The sequence below is a fragment of the Mizuhopecten yessoensis genome, unplaced genomic scaffold (genome assembly GCF_002113885.1).
Source record: "Mizuhopecten yessoensis strain PY_sf001 unplaced genomic scaffold, ASM211388v2 scaffold1063, whole genome shotgun sequence".
Classification (NCBI taxonomy): Eukaryota; Metazoa; Mollusca; class Bivalvia; order Pectinida; family Pectinidae; genus Mizuhopecten; species Mizuhopecten yessoensis.
Window position 1 is genome coordinate 60,498 of NW_018403859.1, and position 17,320 is coordinate 77,817.

The 17,320-nt window shown below is 35.0% G+C and overlaps 1 protein-coding gene across 1 annotated transcript in view; it reads left to right on the forward strand.

Annotated features, from left to right (window-relative positions):
• Positions 1-4,288: 4,288 nt before the first annotated feature.
• LOC110456866 overlaps positions 4,289-17,320 on the forward strand; it is a 29,832-nt gene continuing 16,800 nt past the window's right edge. Inside the window, exons 1-7 of the mRNA XM_021507894.1 lie at positions 4,289-4,422; positions 7,377-7,433; positions 10,794-10,879; positions 14,390-14,482; positions 14,858-14,956; positions 15,655-15,945; positions 16,679-16,814. Of these exons, the coding sequence (XP_021363569.1) occupies positions 4,361-4,422; positions 7,377-7,433; positions 10,794-10,879; positions 14,390-14,482; positions 14,858-14,956; positions 15,655-15,945; positions 16,679-16,814 (824 nt within the window). The 5' untranslated portion in view covers positions 4,289-4,360. The remainder of the gene's footprint in view (positions 4,423-7,376; positions 7,434-10,793; positions 10,880-14,389; positions 14,483-14,857; positions 14,957-15,654; positions 15,946-16,678; positions 16,815-17,320) is intronic.

The window sequence follows — 17,320 nt, forward strand, 5'->3', positions numbered from 1 at the left end:
TTTGTGTGCAAAGGGTTGTTATTTGCCTTGTAATTTGGAAGCATGACTTTGGATACCTATCAACCATACATTAAGCATAGAAATACACTTTCACGGAATTATTATGTTTAAATATAGAGTACACAATAGGAAACGATGATACGATATCTTATTCTGCATACGTTTGTGTGTGTTTGCACAAGGCCAATGGAAGCAAGATTTCCAAGAACAATCACTGTTACGGTGAAGGGGTGGTAGATTCAGGAAGTACCTAACCGATTAACTAATTCAATGCTCATTACATTTTATTCAATTTTACTGAGACGCAAATGAAGAAATAAGACACTTTGGTTAGCATATTATCAAGCGTTGTAATTCATTCGACGCGTTGCGTGTATCTGTTACCTGTGTATAAATATAAAACATTACGATACAGGTATCGTATTACCTACTAATATGTAATAAAACGAAAGACACCTACGTGATGGGTTTATTATCCCTAAGCATCAATGCCATCTATAGAAGTATCAAAACGGTTGATTTGTTTTATTGTCTATATGGCTTGTGTATAAATTTCTGAAATCTTCACAGGATTTTACGATACTTACAGTATGTAGGTTAGGTCTAATCGTATTGGTTACAATACATATTACATATTGGGAAAGACTGTTAAGGGGAAAATAATAATACGAATAAAAACGTTATCAAATGGCAAAATACTTGAGGACACTTCAGATGTATATAGGTCTAATAATATTTTTGTTAAATGTTTTACATCGCTAAAAGCAATTTATTTTTGCCAAATTTAATTTCTTGTTAATCGTGAATATAAACTGCAGTGTCTCGGATTGAAGCATTGGTGTTGATAACATATTGATAGTGTAGATAACGTTGTTGGTGATTCATCAGACAGAACTAGCTCTATGCTCTATCATTGATAAGTTCACGCTTTTTATCAGCACATGACCAACTCGAGTCAGGCATTACTAAAAAACAGATAACATTTCATCATTATCAACATAACATCGTTATAAAATAATGCCTGGTCTCTGAACCAATAATGTACTCCTCAAAGTCGCAGCATCTCCTCGACTGATAACACATGACGTCAATGTAACAGGATGTAACATGATATGATAAGCGAATACTAAAACGATAACCAAACCATCAAACATTTCGACATGACCAGAAGATAAATGTGCATCGATAAACAACCCACCGTTGTAAATAACTATTATGATTATTCTTTACAACAACGGACATATGCATGTGTGTCTGGGTGCTCGGGTGGCGCAGTGGATAGCGAACTCGCCTTTCACCTACACGGTCGGGGTACGATTTTCCAGATCAGACGCAAAACGTTATGGGGTCACCTGCCCCACTTATTTGGTTATATCCATGTACTTTATTTCCTTATTGTGGTCACCTGTGCGATAACGCACGGGCCAACAACAGGCAATTAATATACAAGTTGATGAAACTTTTACAATAGTTCTAATAAAATTAATAAAGTTTATATGTTAGTAAACAGAAACACATCTTCCTGTTTTAATAACTGTATTAAATCAGTCAAGTAAGTTACTCTTAAGTTTATATCACAGTCATCAACGGGAAAGTTATAGACAAGAAAATGACAAGAATCATAAACGATCTATCACGAGCTGGATATTTCGTTTCTCCGGTAACTCTAAACTCAAATAATGATGTACTTGCTTCACGCCCTTTAATGTTATTTCATAGTGTGCAATTATTCAAAACCCAAGACACTGGTACACATAGATTTCGATGTATCACCTAATAGTTGCAGTAGTTATGAACACGTGACTCAGCTCACAAACTAAATGAACAATGTTTACAAAGGAAACAAAATTATATGTTGTACCTCATCTTCAATGATTTTAGGAAGTCTCCAAGCTACAATCCATTGTAATTGGGATATTTCGTTTACAGTTTTCAATAGGTAACATTGGTTCTTCGGTAATGGAATAAAAAGTTCATGCGAGCAACAGTAAGGTGATTCCGATTGACAGGTTGACGTGAAATCGTACCACGAAAGATATATTCGTGGAATTCGTAAATGTCTGCATATGACATATAAATATTGAAGACACAGTCATTGGCATTCGGGCACCTATTGTCTTATGGCTTTTCATTTTGTATTGAGCAATATTTTTTGGAAATGTTTGGTGTGAAAAGTAACAGATACAATCCAATTCTACGAAAGCATTGAGGAGTCAAAGTGATAATAAAACAGATCAAATTGTCTCGCTATTTGAAGAAAAAATCTTTGAATCAGTAAAAACAATTTTTTGTGTAAAACAAGCAATGAACAGATTGCTGGTAAACACCTGTTTTATTGCTGTTAAACATCTGTTTTATTGCTGGTAAACGCCTGTTTAATTGCTGGTTAACACCTTTTTTTATTGTTTTATTGCTGTTAAACACCTGTTTTATTGCTGGTAAACACCTGTTTTATTGCTGGTAAACACCTGTTTTATTGTTTTATTGCTGGTAAACACCTGTTTTATTATTTTATTGCTTGTAAACATCTGTCTTCTTGCTGGTAAACACCTGTTTTATTGATGGTAAACACCTGTTTTATTGATGGTAAACACCTGTTTTATTGCCGGTAAACATCTGTTTTATTATTTTATTGCTGTTAAACACCTGTTTTATTGCTGGTAAACACCTGTTTTATTGCTAGTAAACACCTGTTTTAGTGCTGGTAAACACCTGTTTTATTGCTGGTAAACACCTGTTTTATTGTTTTATTGCTGGTAAACACCTGTTTTACTATTTTATTGCTGGTAAACATCTGTTTTCTTGCTGGTAAACACCTGTTATTGATGGTAAACACCTGTTTTATTGATGGTAAACACCTGTTTTATTGCTGGTAAACATCTGTTTTATTGCTGGTAAACACCGGTTTATTGCTGGTTAACACCTGTTTTATTGTTTTATTGCTGTTAAACACCTGTTTTATTGCTGGTAAACACCTGTTTTATTGCTAGTAAACACCTGTTTTAGTGCTGGTAAACACCTGTTTTATTGCTGGTAAACACCTGTTTTATTGTTTTATTGCTGGTAAACACCTGTTTTACTATTTTATTGCTGGTAAACATCTGTTTTCTTGCTGGTAAACACCTGTTATTGATGGTAAACACCTGTTTTATTGATGGTAAACACCTGTTTTATTGCATTTCAAAACACCAATTTGGATACAAAGACCCACTGTTTTACGTCTTCATTTTAGGTTCTTTTGCGTAGACGTCATAAACACAAGCACCCTATATATCTATATATTTAAATGCCTTGTCCGCGATGCTCTCAGCGTAATTGCTGCCTTCGGCTGTCTTTAGCCGAGGGGACTATTGGTTTTATATAATAGCTATATTTTCAATTATAGTATATCAATTCTATCTTCTTGTAATATGATGTATATGTACATGTAACTGTTCTGTTTCACTGTGTCTTGAAAAAGGAGCGGATCGCTCCGAAAATTTGACAACCTAAACTTGTCCACACTGTTGGAATTTCTTCTTTGCCCCATATATATTTAAATGCATATGGCGATAAATGTCTTTTTTCTTATGTAAAATTCTCATGTGTATGCCTGTTTTTATCTTCTTTACTGATCAATGTCACTGTAGGAATACTATTATTCATGTAATGCAAAGCCTCTTAGTAATTTTGCAAATTGTTTAAGGCGCTACACAAACGTTATATATTATACATACTATTAATTGTTTGAATGGGTGCACTTTGTAAAATCATAATCAAGTCTCCTCACAATAAATAAAAACTCATCACAACATCTTTATGACTTTAAAGGATTCCAATCAAATACTTTTCCAGTTTCATTTCTTGTATTGCACTATACCTATAGTTTTCTGTAATTTAACAACAGTCAGGAAGATGTGAACTGGTGAATGAAGAAATAAACCAGTTACTAGAAATACACGTGTACTATATAAACAAACCAATTTAAGAAGCAAAACTGTAAGAAATAACACTGGCCGAGAACATGCAGAAACCTGTCATATTGCGCCGAGAGATAAAGGGCTTTTGGCTTCTGGTTATAAAAATGTATGGTATTATCTTTTACAGAGTTACACATTACTTTTATATTACCAAACGTTAACGTTAAAGGTGAAATCAAGTGTGTGTGTAAGGTTTATCGGTCAACAGATGAGTATGTGCATCTTTAAATAAATTAAAATCATGTTAAGTTTATCTGTGCGTTAGTTATCAATGCGGAAGTGTTTACCTTTTGATAGTCAATGTTGATGCACGATATGTTATTTAAGGCAGTGATTCGGCTATTGATTGTAGTTGAGGTGTAACACATCGTCGGCGGTACATACATCACCTGAAGACCACTATGGAACCCCGTTTTGTATTTACCCTTCTTGTAGCATGTTTCATCACTGATACTTGCCAAGGGTGAGTATCGTATTTACGTTTATTGTTTTTACAAACAAATTCAGTCAAAAGATCTAAATTCAATGAAAAAATAATAATGCCGTAAGCGTTGCCTTTCCTTTTATTACAATTTTCCAGGGTTGTGCGACACATACGATTGTGGTTTGGCTTTGGTTTTATTTTGTTTAACGTACTATTAACAGCTAAGGTCATTTAAGGACGTGCCTCCATGTATGTTGTGTATACGTGCCGGAGACAGAGTAGCTCTTTGTGTATTTGTCTTTTTGTGATCTGATGCCGACATCATAGTGATATCTCACTGAAATGCCATGCCGAAGGCACCCACAGCATTCCACCCGGTCACATTATACTGACACGGGGTGAACCAGTTGTTGCCATTTCCTTTTATGCTGACCGTTAAACAAGAAATAACATCTACCATTTTAAGGACTTTGGTACGTCCAAACATGGGGACAAAATCCATTGCCTTCCTCAGTTGTGCGAACGCTCAACAATAAAGCCAAAAGTGAGGTGTTGCCAAGCAAGGCGCTAGGAAATAAAAGGTAGTTAGAAGTAAAGAGAAAAATGATGATCCAAAATATTGCAATGGGTGCAACAGATTTATTCTGGTCGCTTTTCGTGTCTCCAAATAGAGGGCACCAACGCATATCCCCAATTATGCAGGGGTTCCCGCATTAGTCGCCTCTTACGATACATGCAGTGGGTAAGAGCAGGCGTATTCTTTTCTCGATCCCCGACCTGCAGGGGTGATATACGATTGTGAATATGGACACTAATCCAATATTTTTTTCTTAACTATTTACATCTCTCCTTCTCCAGCTTAGTAAAATCTGATTGCGTATACATTGGCGTATACGCAACGAAAAAAGGCTCGGCGGATTGATATATTTTCCAAATATGGCGCCGTTCACACTTCAGCACGATGACTGTTCAATGGCAGCCATTGTTTGGTTCTCTAGGAACATTGAACTTCTTATTCCAAGGATGCACATTTAAAATTATTTGACGGTAAATTAAACAATGGCGGGTTCCTTTGGCGACGTTCGACCGCGTCACTATTACTCAATTAAAAATGTACAAACGATGAAAAGAAGAAATATAGTGTTAATCACTGCGTTTTTTCCAAATTTACATTTATATCGATGTAGATTCACTGGAATTATATTATCCTAGCAAGCACGGCTACTGTAGTTACACTCATACAACCATCTTCGAATGTTTTTTTCTTCTTTGTAAAGCATTTAAACATTATTAATGATGTAACTATTTAAGGATTACCTTTCTATTTAGTTTAGGTTATCAGGTGTTAACTACAATCGAACTCGGGTAATTTGAATTACCAGCGAAGCCGATTATGATTAATTTACCCAAGTTCCATTGTAGTTAACACCCGATAACCTAAACTAAATAGAAAGTAAATCTTTATATTTGTAATTCCATCAAGGTTTTACATAAAACGTGTTCTTTTAACCAGACTATATTCCGCGGAAGGATTACAAATATTCCATTCAAGCCCGATGTGTGATGCGGTTACACTTTGCGCCTCGCTTCGCCGGAGTCATCCATAGTTGGTTGAAAACACAGTTGAAGGAACAGCGTGTGAACGATAAATTTGTCAACATACCGGCTGAATTGAAGAGGAACCGACGCATTTGAGATGGGAGTTTTTGTGGGGGCCCTGTCAATGTCAAAATAACTTTGCCTCGGGTGACCCAACAAAACAATTTACGTACTTGCTCACTTTCAAAACATCAGAAATGGCAGCGGTTTCAATTGATTTATCATTTGTTTACAAATCTCGTATCCCCGGTTACTACTGTTTACGTTCGAAAATAGCCTTGAATACCCCTGGGTTGTTGCCGTGCACGGTGTAAGCATCACTACGCGCACGCGGTATAAACGCAAAAGAATGACTGTCATTATCGAGTGATAATGACAATGACCTCAACAAAGTTTATAGGGTCAATTACACTTGAAACTGTAAATATAAGGAATTACATACATTTTGATGGCGTTTGCGGTAGAACGTACACAGCTGGCAGTAAACATATATTTATGGAGCGCACCATAGAACATGTTCGTTGCCAACTGCGTTCATCCTACCGTATACGGCGTCAAAATGCAAGTCAATCCTTAAATGTGTCCAACAATTTATAATGAGAAGGTATTAACATCATTGCAACATATAACTTATGCATCAATAACCTCTATTTATATTGTCAACGACTGATACGACAATTCAAGAGAAACAGACATGACATTCCCTTTAACAGTAAACGCATTGTGTCACCGTTCAATGTTTACATTCTTACGGCTTTTTAGTGTCACATAATTGGTGTTTTCATGGTTTTTTTCTGTCGTATCATCGCCAGAAGACAATTCTCCTTTAGCAATATCAAGGTTGATGATTTTGATTATGATCATTAATGATTTTTGCTGTTTGCTATCTCTATCCGGTTTTCACCATGGGGACCTGACATTGTTAAACCTATTATTACATCACAGGTGACGTTGATGAAGCAGAAGACGTGTAACTTTCAGACCACCTATTTAGCAGTTAGGCCATCAGCTGTCTATGGAGATGACAGGACTGATGATATGTTTCCATAAAACATATACATAGTTTTTCTAGTAATGTTTTTGCTAATACATATAGCAAGTTTACTTGATGTAAATGCAACTCGTATTAAAGACGTTAAAACACTTTTTTGTTACAACATATTGTTGTGGCCCTCCAATGTGCATCTTAATGTTTTCTATTAGTATTTATATCAAGTGAAACAAATAACCATGATTATAGTGATTGACTCCATTTGTTTGTGTGGTTGTCAGTGAGTCCTTAGTACCTGTATTAAACACTGTAGTTTTCGTATATGTGCAGGTCTATGTGCAAGTCGTAGTCAATTGTGTATCTACCATTGTATAGAGTGTTGAATCTTATGTGTCTTTACCAGGAACACATGCTATTTCCAGAAGACACTTTACAAATGGGGAAGCACAAAAGTTGGATGGTAAGTAGTAGTAAAACAATTTGTCTGTTGAAACAAGCATACACGTAATATATGAAACATTATAACAATTAGAATAGAAAAAATACGCGACAAAATCAATGTGCAAGGACAAATTGTACCAGATACTCAACACACCGTGACAAAATATATAGCATCGAAAACACACAATGACAATTAAATAGTATCAATAACACAATGACAAAATGTATGACATCGACAACACAATGACAAAATGTATAGCATCGACAACGCATAGTGACAAAATGTATAGCATCGACAAAACATAGTGACAATTATATAGTATCAATAACACAGTGACAAAATGCATGACATCGACAACACAATGACAAAATATATAGCATCGACAACACACAGTGACAAAACGTATAGCATCGACAACACACAGTGACAAAATGTATAGCATCGACAACGCATAGTGACGAAATGTATAGCATCGACAACACACAGTGACAAAATGTATATCATCGACAACACACAGTGAAAAAATGTATAGCATCGACAACGCATAGTGAAAAAATGTATAGCATCGACAACACAATGATTAAATGTATAGCATCGACAACACACAGTGACAAAATGTATAGCATCGACAACGCATAGTGAAAAAATGTATAGCATCGACAACACAATGATTAAATGTATAGCATCGACAACACACAGTGACAAAATGTATAGCATCGGAAACACATAATGATAAAATGTATAGCATCGACAACATAATGACAAAATGTATAGCATCGACAACACACAGAGACAAAATGTATAGCATCGACAACGCATAGAGACAAAATGTATAGCATCGACAACACACAGAGACAAAATGTATAGCATCGACAACACAATGACAAAACGTATAGCATCGACAAAACATGCTGACAAAATATATAGCATCGACAACACATAGTGACAAAATGTATAGCATCGACAACACAATGACAAACTGTATAGCAACGACAACACAATGACAAAACGTATAGCATCGACAACACACAGTGACAAAATGTATAGCATCGGAAACACATAATGATAAAATGTATAGCATCGACAACATAATGACAAAATGTATAGCATCGACAACACAATGACAAATGTATAGCATCGACAACACACTGTGACAAAATGTATATAGCATCGACAACCCAGTGACAAAATGTATAGCATCGACAACGCATAGTGACAAAATGTATAGCATCGACAAAACAAAGTGACAAAATATATAGCATCGACAACACAATGACACAACGTATAGCATCGACAACACACAGTGACAAAATGTATATAGCATCGACAACCAATAGTGACAAAATGTAAAGCATCGACAACACAATGACAAAACGTATAGCATCGACAACACACAGTGACACAATGTATAGCATCGACAACGCATAATGACAAAATGTAAAGCATCGACAACACAATGACAAAACGTATAGCATCGACAACACACAGTGACACAATGTATAGCATCGACAACCAATAGTGACAATATGTAAAGCATCGACAACACACAGTGTCAAAATGTATAACATAGACAACACATGCTGACAAAATATATAGCATCGACAACACATAGTGACATAATGTATAGCATCAACAACACACAGTGACAAAATGTATAGCATCGACAACACAATGACAAACTGTATAGCATCGACAACACAATGACAAAACGTATAGCATCGACAACACACAGTGACAAAATGTATAGCATCGACAACACATAATGACAAAATGTATAGCATCGACAACACATAATGACAAAATGTATAGCATCGACAACACAATGACAAATGTATAGCATCGACAACACACAGTAACAAAATGTATATAGCATCGACAACACAGTGACAAAATGTATAGCATCGACAACGCATAGTGACAAAATGTATAGCATCGACAAAACATAGTGACAAAATATATAGCATCGACAACACAATGACAAAACGTATAGCATCGACAACACACAGGGACAAAATGTAAAGCATCGACAACACAATGACAAAACGGATAGCATCGACAACACACAGGGACAAAATGTAAAGCATCGACAACACACAGTGACAACATGTATATAGCATCGACAACACAGTGACAAAATGAATAGCATCGACAACGCATAGTGACAAAATGTATAGTATCGACAACAAACAATGACAAATGTATAGTACCGACAACACACAGTGACAAAATGTAAAGCATCGACAACACACAGTGACAAAATGAATAGCATCGACAACGCATAGTGACAAAATGTATAGAATCGACAACACATAATGACAAAATATATAGAATCGACTACACATAGTGACATAATGTATAGCATCGACAAAACACAGTGACAAAATACATAGCATCGAAAACACAATGACAAAATGTATAGCATCGGCAACACACAGTGACAAAATGTATTAGCATCGACAACGCATAGTGACAAAATGTATAGCATCGACAACACAATGACAATACGTATAGCATCGACAACACATAATGACAAAATGTATAGCACCGACAACACACAGTGACAAAATGTATATAGCATCGACAACACACAGAGGCAAAATATATATTTAATCTAAAATCTTAACTAGGGTATCCTGTAAATAGAAATGTTTCTTTAGACACAAATTATCTGCGTGTTGACCTTTCTTTTGATAATTAAAACTGGCCCGTAACATTCCTATGTAGGTTATGTATATCGAAAGCCCACATTTCCCTGTACTAATTAATTTAAATAAGTGATATTTCCTATTATAGAGAAAACTAACGGTCACGGAATACATATTATCTCGTGTTCTCAAAGGATATCAATAATGATACAAATCACTTCCTACCTGGTGTACATAAAATGACATTTTGACGACAAACTTTGTACAAAATAAACTTTATTAATTTAACTATAACTTACAAACAAGTTTTTCCATCTTATAATCACTCTTCATTGTCAAAAAAGAAAAGCGCAGAAGGTATTCATGTGTGAGGAAACAGGAGTAGCCGGAGAAAACCAACATGGTCGAGAAGATGGCCGATCGGGGAATCGAACCACGGTCGTCTCAGTGAAAGGAGAGTGCGTTGTCAACTGCACCACCAAAATGCGCCAGACCGTTAACGATAACAATTGTACATGACATTTTAACATTTTTGTTTGGCGTTTTGTACCACATGTAGTTATCAAACAATAAACGTATACATGCTCAATAAACGGATATGCATAAAGGATTTATAAACAGAGTTACGGCTGACATTATTTACATGAGGGTATATACTTTATGAATCGCGTATTAACATAATAAGATTCCATTGCTTACCATGAATTCATTTGGTCTATTATTTATGTTACAGGTGGGGCAGAAAAAGTGTAAGAAGGGTTTACTATTCACAAGGTTCACGCTGTTGTACTGGGTACACCGGGCCATCTTGTAGAACTCGTAAGCATAAATGTTCATTTTATTTCTTATATTTTTCTTCGTTTTTATTTTAATGATTACATTTTGACGCAAAATAGTAGATATATTTTTATGGCGAAAATATATCGACATCCTTATATAATATCCGTATCTCTGTCCTCTGGTATGAATCAATTTTACTACGTATTTCTAATACTGCGCTTTCAGTGGGATATATTTCTTCTGCGCTCTCTTCTTAGGAGATAGTAGATAAATAATGATACATAGTTATCTCCTGCAACCGTTTTTAAATGCTTATTATTTTTATGTCCGTTCCTATTATACCCCATACACAGTGACTGTCTTTTTAGCCCGCTGCCAAGACAATATGCTCAGTTCCATTGTGATAGCTGTAGCCCGGATGTGCTTTCCAACTATGGCGGCATTTTGTTTGGCTAAACACTGCTTTGTGACGGCATCTTCAATTGTGACGACTTGACTCTTGGCAATTGATTTATAATGTTGAAAAACCATAATCATCATGCCTCTAAATGACCAAAGTTATCGATGGGCCGTTAAACAATAAAAGCTAAGAAACAAACCTTTCGAAAACAGAAGACAGAGATATCGAAGGGAATTTTGATTTTCTAAATAATATTTTAACTTTACTAGAGGGGATAACACGCATTTAAATTTTGACGGCGAATTAATATAGTAAACTCTCTTCAGATAAAGTTCGTTTTGCACTATCAGCAACAGATCGGCCACCACTTTATTAGCGGAACTCCAAGCAAATAAGATCAGTAAAGCTGGCACCCCGATCGGACCCGTGCCCTAATGAAGATGAATAACGAAACATTTACATACGAAGAATTATGTTTGGTGTTACAATCTTATTATATATGTGTCGTTAAAATCAGATGATGTATGATTTTTATTATTTTTGTATACAATTTATGTGTCTTCATTGTCGATAGTATCTATCAATGTTAATAGCCTACGGGATAATGGCTCGTGCGATATCCTGCAATTTCTTTTTTATTTTCAGCAAAGGCAAATCCAAATGAAGAATTTATTATATATGATGAAGTAATGAAATCTTTAATGAAAAGATATCTGCAAATATTGTTCCATGTATTTTTAGCGATCATGATTTAGTTATTTTATAGAGCTTAAATTAGAAATAAAAAAAACAAATTGGAACCTGGAATTTGGAAGGGATCTAAAGCATGTTGGAAACATTCTGGGAATTATCGAAATCAGAAACCAAAACTTGGAAGCCTTGGAGATTGGTGGGAGATCGCAAAAATTAAGATAAAAGAACTCACTATTTTGTTTCGAAAACTCTTAATAGGAAAGAGAACGACATCAAATTAAAAGAGAGAAAAAATTGAGGAATCGAGCAAATCTGATAATCAAGATAATGACAGTAAACTGGACAAACTAACTAAGGAAATAAAAACATATTACCGACAAAAATCAAATGGTTAAAGAATTCATTCTAGAATTCAAGAATTCGAAGAACATGAAATTTCTTCTCGTTCATTTTTCAATCTAAAAAAGAAGAGAGTTGGTGAAAAGTTATGGTATGGAATTAAAGCTGATGAAGGTTACTACAAAGAAGGAATTGATGGGATTTCATCAGAGTAAAATAAATTATAAAAAATTATTTACATCCGAAGGTTGGGACAGAGATGCCGCAAATACTTTGCTCGGAAATGTTGGAAACAAATTTGATCGAATAGCAAAACCACAATATCGAAAGGAACTTATCTGCAGAAGAAATTAGAAAATGTACCTGTCAAATGAAGAAAAACAAATCGCCAGGCGAGGACGGGATAGTTTTCCAGCTTTATCAACATTTTTGGAATATCATTAAGGTCGATTTTTAGCGGTTTTATCAGAGGTTTTTGAATCAGCTAATTTATTAAAATCTCAAAGTAAGGGCATTTTAACTTCGCTTTATAAAAGAGGAGAAAGAGAAGAAATCCGTAAGTGCAGACCTTTAACATTATTAAATGTCGACTATAAAAGTATAGTTAACATATTGGCAAACAGAATTAAATCGTATTTAGGGTATATAATTCATCCAGATCAAAAGGGGTTTTATTACTGGTCGTAATATAACAAACAGGCTTATCCAAGATATATTTGAACTTACCGAAAAAGAACATACAAAAGGTCAGACATATTTTTGGATCAGCAGAAGGCATTTGATAGTGTGGAATGCGGGTGGTTAGCTAGATGTCTAGAATGTTTCAATTATGGCGCGACATTTGGTGTTCGGTATCAATACTTCTAAAAGACGCGAAAACTTTTAAATAAACAAATGGTTATATTTCTTATTTGTTCTCTATTTCGCGTTCAACTAGGCAAGGGTGCCCTATCCCACCTATTTATACATTATACAAGCTAAACCGCTAGCAGAAGATCATGTAGAGCAATGTGCATATCCTCAAATAGATGTTAATTGTGACTTAATTGACGAGAACCTTAGGACGAGTCCTTTCAAAAATAATTATCCTAAAATCTTTGATGATGAAGGTCAATGATAACATCTGAATTGTCAAACTAAGTGGGAATTTGAATTTCAGAAACAATTTAATTGGACTCAGATCTGGGATAACATTGGTTTGGCAATAACAACCAAGAAAATGAAAGAATTTCAGTGGAATGGTATCCATAATGTTGTATACACGTAATCTAAAATAAGTAAGTTTAGGAATTCGAACGGAAAGTGTCATTTCTGTAAAGTGGATGGTCTATTCTACGGATGTGCTCCCTTGTAAAACGTCATAAACGCTAGTTGTAATTCAGTGGTTTATGTTACTCCAGATTACAGACATCAGATATCCAAGGAGGTTATGCTGCTTGGTTTCCAGGAAAATAAGAAGGAATCGGTTATACTTAATACAATAATCATTACTATAAAGGGGGTAGTCTGGAAGAGCTGGAATGACTTGAAATACAAAAACATTGATTATACAATAGTAGATACTAGTAATAAGTTTCGCACTTCTTATGTCAATTGGATTGGTCATATTGTCATAACTATCCAAATATAAACAGTGTAGGGGAGGTAACTCCCATTTTACATGTGAAATATTGTTTTTTGGTGAAATCTCTTTGATGTTATGGTTGATTCTATTGTATAAGAAAAGCCAAATAACCAGAAACAGACCGAACGTCCATGGTACATGTACCAGGGTTACGAAAAAAATAAACGAAACTAGGTTTACAATTTTTATCAATGAAAAGAAAAGTTATTTCTCCTACTATACAAGAAAAGCACAAAAATACGGATAAAAATGAACAACCTTTGAAAAATGACTGATATTATATTTTTGATTTGTTCCAATGCCAACTGATCAGGTCTGATACAATGCATCGCAGGCACCTCCTCCACGGTATCCATACAATCATCACAGAGTATGATATGTATCCTTATAATTTAATACTTTATTCCACGATAATTGCTATGAATGCAAGAAACTAACCCGTTGGCCGACTTCTGAAAAAAAATGTCATGTTGACAGTTTTTGTCTGTTTCAGCTATTTGCAATCCTCCTTGTATTGGTGGTACCTGTGTGTCACCTAATAGGTGTCAATGCGACAACGCTCATACAGGAAGTACCTGTCAAACAGGTAATTGTCATTACTAGAATGGTTTGTCTTAACTATGGCATTAGTTGTTTCTTGAGTGTGTTTTTTACTTATTTCTTTTTGTAATTGTTACCATTTTTAAATGTTTAAATCTTGTGCATTTAATCTTTACGAATGCCAACATAACTCGGTGAGTGATATATTCTGGACACATTATCACCATTGTTCATGAAATTAAACTGTCTATATCGGACAAAGCACTTACAAATCCCTTACCATAATAGAAACCGTACGTATTAAACAACCGCCTATAGATACAAACAACGAACAATGCTTTCTTATTGTTATACAACACACACGTATCCATGACAATATTTCAGGTACAAAGAGCTTTTCGATCGTTTGGTTTATTTGCAGTTGTATGTTCTCACCTGAAACCTTGCTTCCCCGGGGTTTGCACGTATCCTCACAACTGTAGATGTCAGTCTGGTTTCACGGGCACCACTTGTCTAACATGTAAGTATTATAATTAGGACTTATTAGGACTCAGCTCGATAATAAGTATGCAATTGGGTGTATATAATTATACACTTAAATAAAACGTCAACTAGCCATCCGACATATATATTTCTAGGTCATGCTAGTTATGCATTTCTTACATAACTAATAAAGGTTTCCTCACCGCCTACTTATTGGATAATCCTGCCAAGAGCTGATACACTTTCTTGGTGGGTAACACCCTAGAGGTTAATCTTTGAGTTGTGACGTCACGTAAACATGCTTTGCGTCGTTATAATTAATTATGACGTTAACATTTATTGCAATAGTTTACCCGATCTCAACAGAAATAATACAGTTCCCAGGGAAACTTACGGTTATCTGGATATGATAAGAACGTCACGGGGGAAACGGGTCCCGATGGCTTGCTATCATGTCTATCAAAATCTTGTTAGTTGATTTTAAAGTTGTAAAAGACACTCGGTAAGCTTCGAGTCTTTATACAAGTAGACAAATAAACAACTCGAATTAGATAAACATGACTACCAACACTCATTCGTTAGGGAACCTCTGTTTTTGTTATTTTATCCTGGATATCGTTAATGCATTATCATAAAAATATATATGAAGTTTTATTTTCAAATCTTTCTCGGTGAAATGAAGCGTCGTTCATGTTAAGACATACATATCTGATTATTTGTGTCATTTTATTGGAGTGCAAGCTTCTCAAACACCACATCTCCTTCGCACCAGCACATACCTCGTCAATCAGGAAAGGACGAGTGGTAAAGTGTTCGCCAGATTCCTGTCCGATTCCACAGCACCAAACACTAGTTATACAGATACAATTTGGTTGATGAAGCATGATTTCAATATCATCAACATCTACTTCGAATCAATGTACAATCATCCCTTGCTGGAAGAGAACGGCAATTACATTGAAAATTCCAGCTTTGGGATAGTTGACGGGCGAGCTCGTTTGACACTTACAAAAATTCAGCACCAAGGTATGTATATTGGAATCATTGTCACAGGTATTACCTTCGGCATGGACGTCTTGTCATAAAGAGTCATACCCAGCGACGAATACTTCCCCAACATTAATACGATACCAGGCATCAGCTTCAACATATAGGGAAGCAGTGAACAATCATCTTACCATTCAGTAACCAATTTCAGACAATGTTTATTTTTCATTGAAGACTTATAATAAGGCTACTTTTTTAACAACCTCCACGACACCTTGTGTAATTCCTATAAACAAACACAAAACAAAGAAACATTCATAATCAGTACGAGAAGTAAAAGAAAATTAACAAAAAACAACGGCTTTCATGTCAATTCAACACTCAATACGGCACTTGAGTTATTATTTAACAATCAAACAATCAATAAGACACGTATGGTCATATTCAACAACCAATACGTCACAAATGATCAGATTCAATAACCAATACGACACGTGTGGTAATATTCAGCAATCAAAACGACATGTGTGGTCATGTTCAACAGCTGGCACGATATATGGAATTATCTATAATACAAAAGCCTTAACTCCTCAGTTATATGTCCGTATATGGTACAGTATATTCATTATCTAGTACCAAAGTCATTCAACAACCACAATGGTATTTGGATTGAGATAAGATCATATTTCAATGAGCATTTTGATTGCTAGTTTTATGTATCTTGATGTCATTTGAAATTATGTTTCTGATATTTTTCGTTTTCATTATGAAGGATCCTCTACGTCATATAGCCACCAAAAGAACTACACCTGTCCACACAACCCCAATACAGCTAAACCTCAAGAAGGTGTCTTTAAATGCAACATAACTGATACTGATTTTGACTGGTTGTTAGAAAATGGAGATATGTAAGTATGTTTGTGTTGTTAAATTAATTTCTTGTTGTCCAAAGAAGATCACTCAATGGTATAGTGTTGTTGACAAATAATCACTGCACCCTGTCTAAGTGTTTTAGTCTTTTAAAGAGCTTCCGTTACTCTTGTCTTATGGAGATATCTTGGTAGTATTTAATGATTGTTATTTAAGGATGGTTAAATGGAGTACATGTACTCTTTTCTGCTGTTTTTAAAATCGCCATAGATATGCTTAAGGGTGACTTTTAATAATATCTCTCTAAAATATAATATAATAATTAATATCTCATTACCTGCTGAACCATACTAGAGATGTTTTAATTAACAAATATAGTAGAGAACAATTAATTTGTAACATAAAGCATTATATGACGGCGATAAATTGCTAAAAGGGAAAACGACTGAAAATTACTGAATCATTTTTTTGGAACTTATCCTGATAGATTCAACAGTGACATTTTCATATAGCGTTTCCGGGGATGCTTATATATCCCCCCCCC